Consider the following 16,169-nt stretch of genomic DNA (forward strand, 5'->3'; position numbering starts at 1 on the left):
AGAACCTTTGGGGCCCGCTCCAACAGTATGTTCAGAACCTTTGGGGCCCAGTCCAACAGTGTGTTCAGAACCTTTGGGGCCCAGTCCAACAGCGTGTTCAGAACCTTTGGGGCCCGCTCCAACAGTGTGTTCAGAACCTTTGGGGCCCGATCCAACAGTGTGTTCAGAACCTTTGGGGCCCGCTCCAACAGTGTGTTCAGAACCTTTGGGGCCCGGTCCAACAGCGTGTTCAGAACCTTTGGGGCCCGATCCAACAGCGTGTTCAGAACCTTTGGGGCCCGCTCCAACAGCGTGTTCAGAACCTTTGGGGCCCGCTCCAACAGCGTGTTCAGAACCTTTGGGGCCCGGTCCAACAGCGTGTTCAGAACCTTTGGGGCCCGCTCCAACAGTGTGTTCAGAACCTTTGGGGCCCGGTCCAACAGAGTGTTCAGAACCTTTGGGGCCCGGTCCAACAGTGTGTTCAGAACCTTTGGGGCCCGGTCCAACAGTGTGTTCAGAACCTTTGGGGCCCGCTCCAACAGTGTGTTCAGAACCTTTGGGGCCCGCTCCAACAGTGTGTTCAGAACCTTTGGGGCCCGCTCCAACAGTGTGTTCAGAACCTTTGGGGCCCAGTCCAACAGTGTGTTCAGAACCTTTGGGGCCCGCTCCAACAGCGTGTTCAGAACCTTTGGGGCCCGGTCCAACAGCGTGTTCAGAACCTTTGGGGCCCGCTCCAACAGAGTGTTCAGAACCTTTGGGGCCCGATCCAACAGCGTGTTCAGAACCTTTGGGGCCCGATCCAACAGAGTGTTCAGAACCTTTGGGGCCCGATCCAACAGAGTGTTCAGAACCTTTGGGGCCCGATCCAACAGTGTGTTCAGAACCTTTGGGGCCCGATCCAACAGTGTGTTCAGAACCTTTGGGGCCCGATCCAACAGTGTGTTCAGAACCTTTGGGGCCCGATCCAACAGAGTGTTCAGAACCTTTGGGGCCCGCTCCAACAGCGTGTTCAGAACCTTTGGGGCCCGGTCCAACAGCGTGTTCAGAACCTTTGGGGCCCGGTCCAACAGTGTGTTCAGAACCTTTGGGGCCCGGTCCAACAGCGTGTTCAGAACCTTTGGGGCCCGATCCAACAGTGTGTTCAGAACCTTTGGGGCCCGGTCCAACAGTGTGTTCAGAACCTTTGGGGCCCGCTCCAACAGTGTGTTCAGAACCTTTGGGGCCCGCTCCAACAGTGTGTTCAGAACCTTTGGGGCCCGGTCCAACAGAGTGTTCAGAACCTTCGGGGCCCTTTAGGAGAGAAACTAGCTGATTCCTAAATATGAGGACAGAAGGATGAGTGACTATATTCACCTTTTTATCTTTATTTGTCACTTCCAAACGGATAATAAAGTCATATTCTACATGAAGCTTCCTGTAACAACAGCATCCATCAGATGAAGCCTCTGTTGTAAACTGGGGGATTACAACAGAAACTGGGGATTCTGGGTAATGAAGTTCAGCTTTTTTGCTGAAAACTGAAAGTGGTTCAGTTAGTTTTACCTCCTCGTTGCTGCTGAGCAACCAAGAGGAGGCATTATCCAAACAGCAGCAGAATGGGATTGTGGGAGCTGTAGTCCATAGAATGGGGGGGGGGGGGGTTATGGTGTCTGTCCCAGCACTGAGGGATGATGAGCATTTATGTTGAGGCAGAGATGGATTGTGGGTCATATAGTCCATTAAAAGGTTGTTGTAGTCCCGGTCACAGAGGAACGCCTTTCAGTCTGAGTTAGCACGAGTGTGGGTAATGTAGTCCAGATTGGTTTTTGTAGTCCACCCGAAAAGGACTGAGTTGTAGTCCAAACGGGTAAAGATTGTGGGTAATGTAGTCCAGATGGAGGGGTTGGTTTTTGTAGTCCACCCGAAAAGGACTGAGTTGTAGTCCAAACGGGTGAAGATTATGGGTAATGTAGTCCAGATGGGTGGGTTTTTGTAGTCCACCAGAAAAGGACTGAGTTGTAGTCCAAACAGGTGAAGGTTGTGGGAGATGTAGTCCAGACGGGTGGGTTCTTGTAGTCCACCAGAAAAGGACTGTGGGAGATGTAGTCCAGACGGGTGGGTTCTTGTAGTCCACCAGAAAAGGACTGAGGGAGATGTAGTCCAGTGGTTTTCTGATACTTAAAGCCCTGAATAGACTGTGTGTTTGAGCCCCATCGTTTTATTTACAGTCACACAAGTCTTAATGTACACTACACACGCACGCACGCACGCACACACACACACACCATTTTCACATCACATAAATAAATAAATAGATAAATGAATCAATAAATAAATAGGTTAATATAAATACTTCGATAGTAACTGAACTCTACAGTCTGTGATGTGTTATTTACTGATAATACAGGATTAGTCACTGAACACAGAATCAATCAGCCAATCGTGTGACGGACACACACACATCTGTGCTCCCCGCAACAAAAAAACACATCTCTTGGTTGCCGTGGTTACGGCATTCATGCAATCACTGAGCTCGCTCGTCCTCCTCGTGTAAAAAGAAACAAAACTAATAAAAACAAAGCGTCTGATCCGTGTCAGGTGGCGCCGCCGGGAGGACCGGGACCTGGGGGCGCGTCGATGGCGGCCCTACGGAGGCAGCGGCTGCAGCCAATCAGAGTCGGTCCCGTGCGGGGATCCAGATGTAGGGGCCGCTCTGGTCCTCGATGACCAGCTTGACCTGGTGGTAGACCTCCTCGAAGCTGTCGCCTTGAACGATGGCTGAAAACAGGCAGAGATTAGCGTCAGAGATTAGCGTCAGAGATTAGCGTCAGAGATTAGCGTGAGCGGCGAGCTGCGAGCCGGTCTGCTACACACACAGGTGTGTTGTTGTTTTTTTAACAAATTTTATTCATTAGTTTTAGTTTACAATATTGACAATACAATGCAAGACAATCAACTCTGAATTGCGGAGTAGGACAGAGAGAATAAACAACAACAAACAAAAAGAGATTCTAACTAACAAACAAACAAAAAGGCAGTAATAGCCTCAACAGAGCCTGTATGTAATTATATAAAATCAAGTTTTTCCTTATATGACAACCATTTTCCCCATCTTTTAGCGAATAGTTCTTCTTTCACTTTCAACTTGTATGTGAGATGTTCCATCGCTAGTATATCGTCTATAATTGACATCCGTTGTTTGTTGCTAGGGGTGTTCAGTCTTGAGCCAGTTTTTAGTAGTGGCCTTCTTTCCAGCCACCAGTAGAATCTTAGCCAGATATTAGTCTCCTACATGCACCGATCCATCCAAATGTCCGAGGTACAAAACAAGACAGGATTTAGGAATCACATATCCCAACACATTGCAGAGAACTGAGTGGACATTCCCCCGGAAGGGCCGTATATCTGTGCATTTCCAAAAGATGTGTGTGTGATCTGAATCTACGTGGTTACACAATCTCCTGCGTGGCTGGTGGGTACTTATCTGTTTACTTTTGATTCTAGGTGTGACAAAATATCGAATTACATTCTTCCAATTAAATTCTTTCCATCTCAGTGACTGGGTAGTAGTTTGGTTTGCTTTCCACAGGTGTGTTTTTACCTGTGAAACATTCCAGGAAGTCCTGCTCCAGTTTGATGGCTCGATCCAGAGCTTTCCTGGCCTGGTCCTCCGACAGACGCTTGTTCAGATCCCTGCACACATGTCACACACTGTAAACACACACGTTCATGCGGGGCGTTTCATCGGTGTCGTGCCGGGAGGTTTGAGCGTCAGCTTACAGGATGTTCTCCAGGGACCGCGGCCGGATGAAGATGGCGACCGGGTGGAGCTGAGCGGCCTGCAGCCTCCTCACGGCGTTGGCCGACACGTCCAGGATGCAGTGCTTCCCCTGGCGAACGCACAGCAGCAAAGCCAAAGGTAACTAACGGTTTCAGACGACAGGACCAAGTTATCACACGCCTCAACCAACGTTCCCTCTGAGCTGCTCGCACATTCTCAGCGCACAATAAAATAAGATTCACCATAAACGTATTCATTAATATCCAATACTAGACCGAATCTGATCTAATTAATTAATTAGACCAAAAATGTGTTTTTCTGTTAGCCTGGCTGACGCGTCCACAATCTCGATGAGATGGTGGTCTGGGAACTAGGTGTGCATTTTCTCGTATTTGAGGCGTGGTTTACGAATGCCTAGAGCCGTTTATTGGGCGCTACGAATGTCTATCAAATGACGTCAGGTTCTTCCCATGCTGCTTTGCGCGCGATTCATAGCCAATTGTATCACTTATACCAGATGACGACAGAAATTCGACGAGGAAGAAGAAAAAAAAGTAAAATAAAAGTAAACTTGCGCTCTAAGCTACTTAAATTGACAACAAAGTAGGCCTATATGCTATATTCTACATGAATGTTTATGCTGTAGAGTTGTGAATTTATTTTAATAATGGAGAAATTGAGCAGCCTTGCTTTGTTGTCTACAGTAGTAGATCAACCCTCATCTTACTTTAAAGCTCCCAGAAGTGACGTCGACGCAGCTTTAGCAGCAGAGAAGCTATCAGGCTTGTGTTGATAATAATAAACTCCTGGACTATGTACAAACTTCCAAATGCATCGTTTGGTGAGTACAGACCATATTTGTACAACTGTAGAAGTTTGGTGTCATGGCATGTGATTTTAGTGTGGTAATTTTGGAGATACTGCCAGGGTCCGTTAGCGCTTGTACGAAGCTATTCAGGATAACTCAGTAACTCAGCTGATGTTTGGCCAATATCGAAAAAACTGCGGGTGGGCTACTTGGCTGGATGTCACGGTTCAAATGACCCCAGGGTGAATCTACTCCGAAACACTTTCTAAGTCTGCATCGAACGGTAACGTTGTGTCCGCTGTCATGTTGGATTAACACTCTACAAGCTTCGGTGTAGCGCATAGACGTCATCATCGTCTTGCTGCCACCCCCCCCCCCCGTCTGTGATTGGTTCCCAAACTCTGGCAAAAATAAGGGCGGTGGTTTCCAGGCTGACTTTGCAGTGAGAATGAAATCGAGCGCAAAGCAGCATGGGATTTCCCAGGCTATTTTTCTGTACCATTTTTCAATATGTTTTTGTTTGTTTGTTTTGTTTTTGTTTATTTTGTTAAACGGTGTCATACACCAAAAAGGTGCCCAGCCAGCATGGGCTTACAAGACACACCATAAGTAATAAAAAGCAAAAGTCAAAAGAACATCTCCATAATAGCTAATGCAACATATACGGTCCTCAGTAGACAACAACCCCACTCAGACATAAAGTTGGTGAGCTTCCAACACATATTAGGCTAAATAAAACACTATTTCGCTAAACAAATATGTTAGTCTGCACTCATCGGACATAGAAAACAAATCATGACATTCCAAGGTCAATTTAAGGAAGAGCTTAAGTCTAAATACATGGTAAAAAGGACAATAAAACACAAAATGTAATGCAGTGAGTGACAGGTGTTCAGCCAATGATACGATACGGTTTACTTACGCAATGCAGCCAATCAGAGCATTGATGGTGCTTGCATATGTGCCCTGCCCATACGCGCCGTGCAGGTTAGCTAGCTAACAACAGTGCGGCAGAGTTAGGAGCTAAGAGACGCCCCTTATCATGGCGAAATGAACGGGCAGCGCCAGCGACACATCCACTCACTGAGCCAAAGTAAAAAAGAAATGCGGTTCTTTTAGGATGGAATGGCTGCCTGAGTGCAAACAGAAGCGGTGAAACTGGGGGAGATTTTTCCTTTTTCGAGTCAAGTCAACCGACACAAACATTGTCTTACCTCCCTACCATTTGCATCCGCTACCATCCCACTCTTCTTCTTTTACATTTTTGTTCATTCCTTGTTTTGTGTATTTTGTATTCTGATTTGTAATCAGTGTATTGTGTATTCTGTGTCTGTCTGTATAAGCTACTGGATCCTTAAATTTCCCTCGGGATTAATAAAGTATCTATCTATCTATCTATCTATCTATCTATCTATCTATCTATCTATCTATCTGAGAAAGGTCTACTCTGCAAAACAAGGCTGCACGCATGACTCTCACATATAACAGATAACATACTACACATCTCATGAACAACAAGATTTTTGTCTTTTTCATTTTAAGTGGGCCAAATCACTTATATTAAAAGTAAACTAATGAAAACTGCTGCTGTGATTTGATTCTTTTAATAAGCCGTGTAACTTGCTATGATCCAAGGTTTTGAACAGGTGTGATACAGGTGTATGCTTTAGTATGCTGCTCACAGTGGTCCACAGTGTGTTTGCCCAGAAACATGAAAAATCAGAGGGAACATCGGCCTCAACGCCTCCTCACGATACAAACTGTGATGTCATCATAGCGTCACCATGGCAACAAAAGCAGTCTAACAGAGAGTGACAACAAAGTGTCGCTATGGAAACAAACAGCACTGCATGAGAGGCCCCTCTCCAAAGGGGGGTGCCCCAGGGCTCCATGCTGGGACCCCTGCTCTGTGGACCAGGCGCCACCTCCTGGTGTTGCTGCTCTACAGACGAAACCCAACTGTTCCCGTTAACTGTTTCAGTTTAAAGTCGGAGCTCCGCCTTCACCTCTCTGAGACTCATCCAGCCAGCCGGTCCATCCAGCACAATATGAACCCCCACCTCAGGTTTCTCAATGACCAGTCCTCCTCTGACCATGCTGACTCAGTAAATCTGGTTATATCTAACACCAGCTGCTGCTGCAGAACCCCCCACAGATGATCCAGAACCCAGGTGACTCAGCTGTTCCATCAACCATCACATGACTCTCCTCTCTGACTCCTCTGACTCCTCTGACTCCTCTGACTCACTCTGAATCCGGACTTCTGGACCTCCACTGGAAAAAATGCCCCTCCAAAAATAAGTAAAAAAACAACAAATAAAAGACGTTTTTGCTTGAAATAAGCAAAAAAAAATCTGCCAATGGAACTAGTGAAAATCGGCTTGTCAAGATTTCTTGAAATAAAATGTGATATTTAGGACTTTTGAGATAAAAGTGATCTTGAAATAAGCTTAAAAACCTCTTCAAATGTAAAAAAAAAAGCTTGTTTCATGTGAAATATGACTCAAAACAATTTGTTTTCAAGACTTTTTCACTTAACAAGATATTCCAGATGTATTGTATTAAAACAAGTCCCTATATCTGGCTGAAATGGAACTTGTTAGGCAGTTGTGTCTTATATTAAGTGTAATGAGATACTCAATGAGACAAATGTACTTGGTAAGATTTAGATTTTTTTCAGTGTCTGTGATCCTCTGAGGAACCTTCTCTGGTTCTGTGCAGGTCCAGTCCGGGTTATAAAGGACTGGTTATAAAAAAGGCTATCAGTTCATTTCACTGTTGACTTATATGACGTGTTTTGTCCTTTTGTTTGGAAAATTAATTACACACAAAATTTGATTGTATAAAAGGTTTTAAGCATAACTCTACAAAAAAATCAAGGGGAGCGAAAATACTATCAAATTATAACTTAGCTTTAACAAGAAGTGTAAAACTTTAATGTGACATTTCACATTTCAGGGACAGCAAACTCACAACACACACGGGCTTACCATAGTTTACATCTTCTTATTATCCCGTTCCCCTATGTTTTATCAAAAAGGTAAGCTTGGAAAAATGTCTCTTCGTCTCTTTTTGTGTCCACCAAGAAGTGATTTCAGCAAGATTATTATTATATTACATATACATTACACCACAATGCATCCATTCTATCCGCTCTTCTTTTTTAATTATCTTAATTTTATACAAATTTTATTCAATTCATTTTATTGCACTTGTGGAAGGCATTTAATGCCCTGCAGCGCTTTTAGCACTTTTACCATTTCTGAATCGTGTTTTATGTTTTTTTTATTTATTTTTTTATCCTGTTGTAAAGGGCTATATAAATAAAGTTTGATTGATTGATTGATTGATATATATAGATATAATATATGTAAATATATTTTTTTAACAATATGGTCATTCCCAATACTGAATCCGGACTTCTGGACCGGTTCTGCTCAGATTCTGAGCCCATCCCTGCAGTGATTGGTTTCCATGACGCAGGCTGACCATCACCATGGTAACCGGCGCGCCTCACCTGCTCGGCCACCTGTCTGACGCTCTGCACCGACGTCCCGTACAGGTGGTTGTTGTACTGCCCCGCCTCGATGAAGCGGTGCGACTGGATGTCCCGCTCCATCTGCTCCCGCGACGAGACGAAGTGGTAGTCCCGCCCGTCGGCCTCGTAGTCCCTGCGGGGGCGCGTCGTATCTGTGGGCGGAGCCAGAGAGTGACATCATCATCCCCTGTTCGTTCACGCTGCCTCTCCTCACCGCGGGCGGCTGGCGACTTACGGGGGACGCAGGAGCCGAACTTGTCCGGGTACTCGGACAGGAGGTCGTCGTTGACCCGGTCTTTGGTCGGCCCCAGGATGATGACGGGACGGGCGTAGTCCACTACAGACAGTCAGAGCAAACTTTATTTACACCCACTCATTAACAACAAGGAAGCAAAGGCTGAACTGCTCAGAGATGTGGAGTCAGAGGCTGTGTTCGAAACCGCATACTGCATACTACATACTACATACTGCATACTACATACTGCATACTACATACTACATACTGCATACTACATACTGCATACTGCATACTACATACTACATACTACATACTACATACTGCATACTACATACTACATACTACATACTACATACTACATACTGCATACTGCATACTACATACTGCATACTGCATACTGCATACTACATACTGCATACTGCATACTGCATACTACATACTACATACTGCATACTGCATACTACATACTGCATACTGCATACTGCATACTACATACTACATACTACATACTACATACTGCATACTGCATACTGCATACTACATACTGCATACTGCATACTGCATACTACATACTACATACTGCATACTGCATACTACATACTGCATACTGCATACTGCATACTACATACTGCATACTACATACTGCATACTGCATACTACATACTGCATACTGCATACTGCATACTACATACTACATACTACATACTGCATACTACATACTGCATACTGCATACTACATACTACATACTACATACTGCATACTACATACTGCATACTGCATACTACATACTGCATACTGCATACTGCATACTACATACTGCATACTGCATACTGCATACTACATACTGCATACTGCATACTACATACTGCATACTGCATACTGCATACTACATACTGCATACTACATACTGCATACTACATACCGCATACTGCATACTACATACTAAATACTACATACTACCTACTGCATACCGCATACTGCATACTACATACTACATACTGCATACTACATACTGCATACTACATACTACATACTACATACTACATACTGCATACTAAATACTACATACTACATACTACATACTGCATACTACATACTGCATACTACATACTACATACCGCATACTGCATACTACATACTAAATACTACATACTACCTACTGCATACCGCATACTGCATACTACATACTACATACTGCATACTACATACTACATACTGCATACTGCATACTGCATACTACAAACTACATACTACATACTGGATACTACATACCGCATACTGCATACTACATACTACATACTACATACTACCTACTGCATACTACATACTGCATACTGCATACTGGATACTACATACCGCATACTGCATACTACATACTACATACTGCATACTACATACTGCATACTGCATACTACATACTACATACTACCTACTGCATACTACATACTGGATACTATATACTGCATACTACATACTACATACTGCATACTGCATACTACATACTGGATACTATATACTGCATACTGCATACTACATACTACATACTACATACTACCTACTGCATACTACATACTGGATACTATATACTGCATACTACATACTACATACTGGATACTACATACTGCATACTACATACTACATACTGCATACTGCATACTACATACTGGATACTATATACTGCATACTGCATACTACATACTACATACTACATACTACCTACTGCATACTACATACTGGATACTATATACTGCATACTACATACTACATACTGGATACTACATACTGCATACTACATACTACATACTGCATACTGCATACTGGATACTATATACTGCATACTACATACTACATACTGGATACTATATACTGCATACTACATACTACATACTGCATACTACATACTGGATACTACATACTGCATACTACATACTACATACTGCATACTACATACTACATACTGCATACTGCATACTACATACTGCATACTACATACTACATACTGCATACTGCATACTACATACTGGATACTATATACTGCATACTACATACTACATACTGGATACTATATACTGCATACTACATACTACATACTGCATACTACATACTGGATACTACATACTGCATACTACATACTACATACTGCATACTACATACTACATACTGCATACTGCATACTACATACTGCATACTACATACTACATACTGCATACTGCATACTGCCTACTACATACTTGCAAACTGCATACTTCCATTCTGCATACTACATACTACATACTGATCGATCAGACCGTATGCAGAGCGTTTACCCACAATGCATTTCGCTCCTGCCCGAGCCGAAATCAGCCGGCCTGAAGCTGATTTCTCTTAAGCTCTAAACTCTGTAAACTTTAGCAACATTTGAAACATTTTCAGGCGAGAAAGTAGTCGTTTAGATCCCCAACGTGTTGAAAACCTGACAAAATACCGGCTGTTTACAATTTTGTGCCGACGAATTAGTAGTAAAGGATTTCATTAAAGATGTAGAAGAAGAACACCTGTCCTCCTCAAGTGAAACTACAAATAAACCATCTGAGGACGACACTGACCTTCAATCTGAGTGATGAGCTCGTAGCTGTGAACGAACCCTTCTCGACCTGGGAGGAGAAGACACACACAGGTAAAGGTAAAGGTGGGTCATACACCACAACAGGGGGTTCATGGTGATGACATCACGCAGTTCAAGATGACAGAAGAGAAGTTTTCAACGACAGATGTTTGACACATCACCATCTGATGGCTGTTTCTCATCAGTGATGCTGAGATGAGTATTATTGGTTAAATATGACCGTTATATGTCTCATTAATCTGCATTTATATCAGCTATTAAAGAGCAAAAGACATATAAAAACAATCAGGTCCAGGTCAATTTATTCCTTCAGACTAATCTGCATTTTTTTATCTCTTGGAAAACTCCAAAAACAGGTTATTTTAGCTGCTGTTTCTTTAATATTCAGATAAGAACTCGTAGCTGTGGGAACCCAGGAGCAGCTGGAGGAGGCGGCTGTACCCCGGGTGTTCAGAGCGTCTGCAAGCAGCCAGTTAGCATAGCTCCAGATTTAAAGGTTGGACCGCGAGGAACGCAGATTTATGGCTTCACGATCAGGATCAGACTGAAGACGAATCAGGGCCAGGAGGAGATAAAAGCACATCATCTACATAAAGGTTACAGATGGAAAGATTTGAACGATCAAAGGACGTTACAGATGATGAAGAACTATGTAAATGTAAATGTTCCCAGACAGGAGCCCTGTGGCACCTCATGTCTGATCACTGATGCATCTGTTTGACCTCATGATGTCTGTTAATCCTTTAACTCTCACTTTGAGGAACATTTCATCCCCCTGGTCTATGGGGATCTGGTCTAAGTACTCACACTCATTGTTACATTGTTACTTTTAGTCTTAGTCTTTACCTTTATTTTCTGCCTTTGATTCATTATTCTGTTAACATCATTATTAACTCACGTTTGTGTTGCTGAAGCACGTAGTTCATGATGTAGTTCATGATGTGGTTCATGATGTGGTTCATGATGTAGTTCATGATGTAGTTCATGATGTAGTTCATGATGTGGTTCATGATGTAGTTCATGATGTAGTTCATGATGTAGTTCATGATGTGGTTCATGATGTGGTTCATGATGTGGTTCATGATGTGGTTCATGATGTGGTTCATGATGTGGTTCATGATGTGGTTCATGATGTGGTTCATGATGTGGTTCATGATGTAGTTCATGATGTAGTTCATGATGTAGTTCATGATGTAGTTCATGATGTGGTTCATGATGTGGTTCATGATGTAGTTCATGATGTAGTTCATGATGTAGTTCATGATGTAGTTCATGATGTAGTTCATGATGTGGTTCATGATGTGGTTCATGATGTGGTTCATGATGTGGTTCATGATGTGGTTCATGATGTGGTTCATGATGTGGTTCATGATGTAGTTCATGATGTAGTTCATGATGTGGTTCATGATGTAGTTCATGATGTAGTTCATGATATAGTTCATGATGTAGTTCATGATGTGGTTCATGATGTAGTTCATGATGTAGTTCATGATGTAGTTCATGATATAGTTCATGATGTAGTTCATGATGTAGTTCATGATATAGTTCATGATGTAGTTCATGATGTAGTTCATGATGTGGTTCATGATGTAGTTCATGATGTAGTTCATGATATAGTTCATGATGTAGTTCATGATGTGGTTCATGATGTAGTTCATGATGTAGTTCATGATGTGGTTCATGATGTAGTTCATGATGTAGTTCATGATGTGGTTCATGATGTAGTTCATGATGTAGTTCATGATATAGTTCATGATGTAGTTCATGATGTGGTTCATGATGTAGTTCATGATGTGGTTCATGATGTAGTTCATGATGTAGTTCATGATGTGGTTCATGATGTAGTTCATGATATAGTTCATGATGTAGTTCATGATGTGGTTCATGATGTAGTTCATGATGTAGTTCATGATATAGTTCATGATGTAGTTCATGATGTGGTTCATGATGTGGTTCATGATGTAGTTCATGATGTGGTTCATGATGTAGTTCATGATGTAGTTCATGATATAGTTCATGATATAGTTCATGATGTAGTTCATGATGTAGTTCATGATGTGGTTCATGATGTAGTTCATGATGTAGTTCATGATATAGTTCATGTGTAGTTCATGATGTGGTTCATGATATAGTTCATGATATAGTTCATGATGTAGTTCATGATGTGGTTCATGATGTAGTTCATGATGTAGTTCATGATGTAGTTCATGATGTGGTTCATGATGTAGTTCATGATGTAGTTCATGATATAGTTCATGATGTAGTTCATGATGTGGTTCATGATGTGGTTCATGATGTAGTTCATGATGTGGTTCATGATGTAGTTCATGATATAGTTCATGATGTGGTTCATGATGTAGTTCATGATGTAGTTCATGATATAGTTCATGATGTAGTTCATGATGTGGTTCATGATGTGGTTCATGATGTAGTTCATGATATAGTTCATGATGTAGTTCATGATGTGGTTCATGATGTAGTTCATGATGTAGTTCATGATATAGTTCATGATATAGTTCATGATGTGGTTCATGATATAGTTCATGATGTAGTTCATGATGTGGTTCATGATGTGGTTCATGATGTAGTTCATGATATAGTTCATGATGTAGTTCATGATGTAGTTCATGATATAGTTCATGATGTAGTTCATGATGTGGTTCATGATGTAGTTCATGATATAGTTCATGATATAGTTCATGATGTGGTTCATGATATAGTTCATGATGTAGTTCATGATATAGTTCATGATGTAGTTCATGATGTGGTTCATGATATAGTTCATGATGTAGTTCATGATGTGGTTCATGATGTGGTTCATGATGTGGTTCATGATGTAGTTCATGATGTAGTTCATGATATAGTTCATGATGTAGTTCATGATGTGGTTCATGATGTAGTTCATGATATAGTTCATGATGTGGTTCATGATGTAGTTCATGATATAGTTCATGATGTAGTTCATGATGTAGTTCATGATGTAGTTCATGATATAGTTCATGATGTAGTTCATGATGTGGTTCATGATGTAGTTCATGATATAGTTCATGATGTGGTTCATGATGTAGTTCATGATATAGTTCATGATGTAGTTCATGATGTGGTTCATGATGTAGTTCATGATATAGTTCATGATGTGGTTCATGATGTAGTTCATGATATAGTTCATGATGTAGTTCATGATGTAGTTCATGATGTGGTTCATGATGTAGTTCATGATGTAGTTCATGATATAGTTCATGATGTAGTTCATGATGTGGTTCATGATGTAGTTCATGATATAGTTCATGATGTGGTTCATGATGTAGTTCATGATATAGTTCATGATGTAGTTCATGATGTAGTTCATGATGTAGTTCATGATATAGTTCATGATGTAGTTCATGATGTGGTTCATGATGTAGTTCATGATATAGTTCATGATGTGGTTCATGATGTAGTTCATGATCAGGTGTTTTAAACATTATATTAAAGTTACTACAGCAGAGCTGTCACAGCATCAGACTGTTGAGGCCAAAGGCATTCACAAAACAGGTGGGGAAGGTGTGATGGAGGTGGGGAAGGTGTGATGGAGGTGGGGAAGGTGTGATGGAGGTGGGGAAGGTGTGATGGAGGTGGGGGAGGTGGGGAAGGTGTGATGGAGGTGGGGAAGGTGTGATGGAGGTGGGGAAGGTGTGATGGAGGTGGGGAAGGTGTGATGAGGTGGGGAAGGTGTGATGGAGGTGGGGAAGGTGTGACGATGGTCTGTTCTTGCTCTCGGTGAAGAAGGACGCATTTTCTCTGTCTCCCCACCCTCCCTTTTCTGCCCTGCTTCAGCGTGTCTGAGTTTTGTCTTTTGGAGCCTCTCTCTACATATCGTACGAATTAAAGAATGATGGATCTGGTCAGCTGGTCTCTCAACGCAATTGATCAAATTTTCTCTTAATGCAAAACTGGGAGAAGGAGAACCCTCATGCCCTGCCGGGACATTCTTCGCTGGATACTCACTTCCTGGGGGAAGTGGAGCATTGTGTGTTTATCGATGTTCTCAGTCGAGGATGATGAAGATTTATACACATTTGGATTTATGATTACTGGTTTCCTGCTGTTTGGTGACTCTAAAATTGTCCTTAGGAGTGAGTGTGAGCGTGTGTGGTTGTTTGTCTCGTTTGTCTCTGTGTGGCCCTGTGATGGACTGGCGGCCTGTCCAGGGTGTACCCCACCTCTCGCCCACTGACTGCTGGGATTGGCTCCAGCCCCCCCGCGACCCGACCGACGGATTCAGCGGTATAGAAACTGGATGGATGGTTTCCTGCTGTTTGGAGTTGGAGGATACGTGGCATATCGAGAAATGAAGAAAACGTGGGCAGCGTTTGAGGGGGTCGGCAGAGCAATCAACACTCAGACTGAGATGCTACGTGAGCAGAATGGGAAGCTGGATGCGACCCTTACACAGGTTCGCAGGCTGGCTGAGGTTCCTGGACTCAGAAGAGAAATGGAATAAATCTGGGAGAAAGCTGATCGCTCAGACCGGGCGGAAAGGTCCTGGAATTTGGCTTTACATCCCACAATTTGGCTGTTTCGATTCGCCATTGAGACGCACCAGCAAAGACTTCCAGGCAGGCGGAAAAATTAAGAGTCTGCCTGACCCAAACAATTGTTGTTATCTCAATCTGGCTCCCCCGTGCTGGCCTTGGCTGCCAGCTGCAGCTTCTCCTGGATGCTATGTAAATAAGACGCTCTGCCCCATGTGCTCCCTCCCCTTCCTGAGGACTCCTGTGGAAACTGTTTAGACTGGTTGATAAACTTTCCATCGCATTATCAAGGACAATGGGCTCTGAGACAGCGCTTCATGGACCTACTTGCACACACCCACATGCTCATTGATTAACATACGCTCACTGAGCTGCATGGCCACGGTCACCCGTCTCCCTTGTTTGTTTTTTATGTTGTCTGTCTGGATGGATCGTACTGGAACTTACTTTTCGTTATACTATATGTGTAATGACAATAAAATTGAATCTCATCATCATCATTCCTCTCAAATTGATTGATTGATTGATCTTTTTAAATTTATTTGTTTATTTAGTCATTTATTAGTAGTATTTTTTTACTAGAATTGGTATCATTATTGTTGTTGTTAATACAATCATTGAAAATATTTACAAAAAATGTTGATCTACTTGACTAATTTGAATTTCCCCCATTGGGGGATGATTAAAGTATTTTTCTATTTCTGTCATCTCATGAAGAGGGTCAGC

At 42.5% G+C, this 16,169-nt stretch overlaps 1 protein-coding gene across 3 annotated transcripts in view; it reads right to left on the minus strand.

The window, feature by feature from the left end:
- Nucleotides 1-2,056: 2,056 nt before the first annotated feature.
- dlg4b (discs, large homolog 4b (Drosophila)) overlaps nt 2,057-16,169 on the minus strand; it is a 69,334-nt gene continuing 55,221 nt past the window's right edge. For all 3 annotated transcript variants that reach the window (XM_075450784.1, XM_075450783.1, XM_075450785.1), the window contains 6 exons: nt 10,910-10,957; nt 8,321-8,422; nt 8,065-8,237; nt 3,739-3,848; nt 3,560-3,651; nt 2,057-2,736 (listed from right to left, as the gene is read on the minus strand). In XM_075450784.1, coding sequence (XP_075306899.1) covers nt 2,630-2,736; nt 3,560-3,651; nt 3,739-3,848; nt 8,065-8,237; nt 8,321-8,422; nt 10,910-10,957 — 632 coding nt within the window. In that variant the 3' untranslated portion in view covers nt 2,057-2,629. The remainder of the gene's footprint in view (nt 2,737-3,559; nt 3,652-3,738; nt 3,849-8,064; nt 8,238-8,320; nt 8,423-10,909; nt 10,958-16,169) is intronic.

This window comes from Odontesthes bonariensis, chromosome 19 (genome assembly GCF_027942865.1).
Source record: "Odontesthes bonariensis isolate fOdoBon6 chromosome 19, fOdoBon6.hap1, whole genome shotgun sequence".
NCBI lineage: Eukaryota > Metazoa > Chordata > Actinopteri > Atheriniformes > Atherinopsidae > Odontesthes > Odontesthes bonariensis.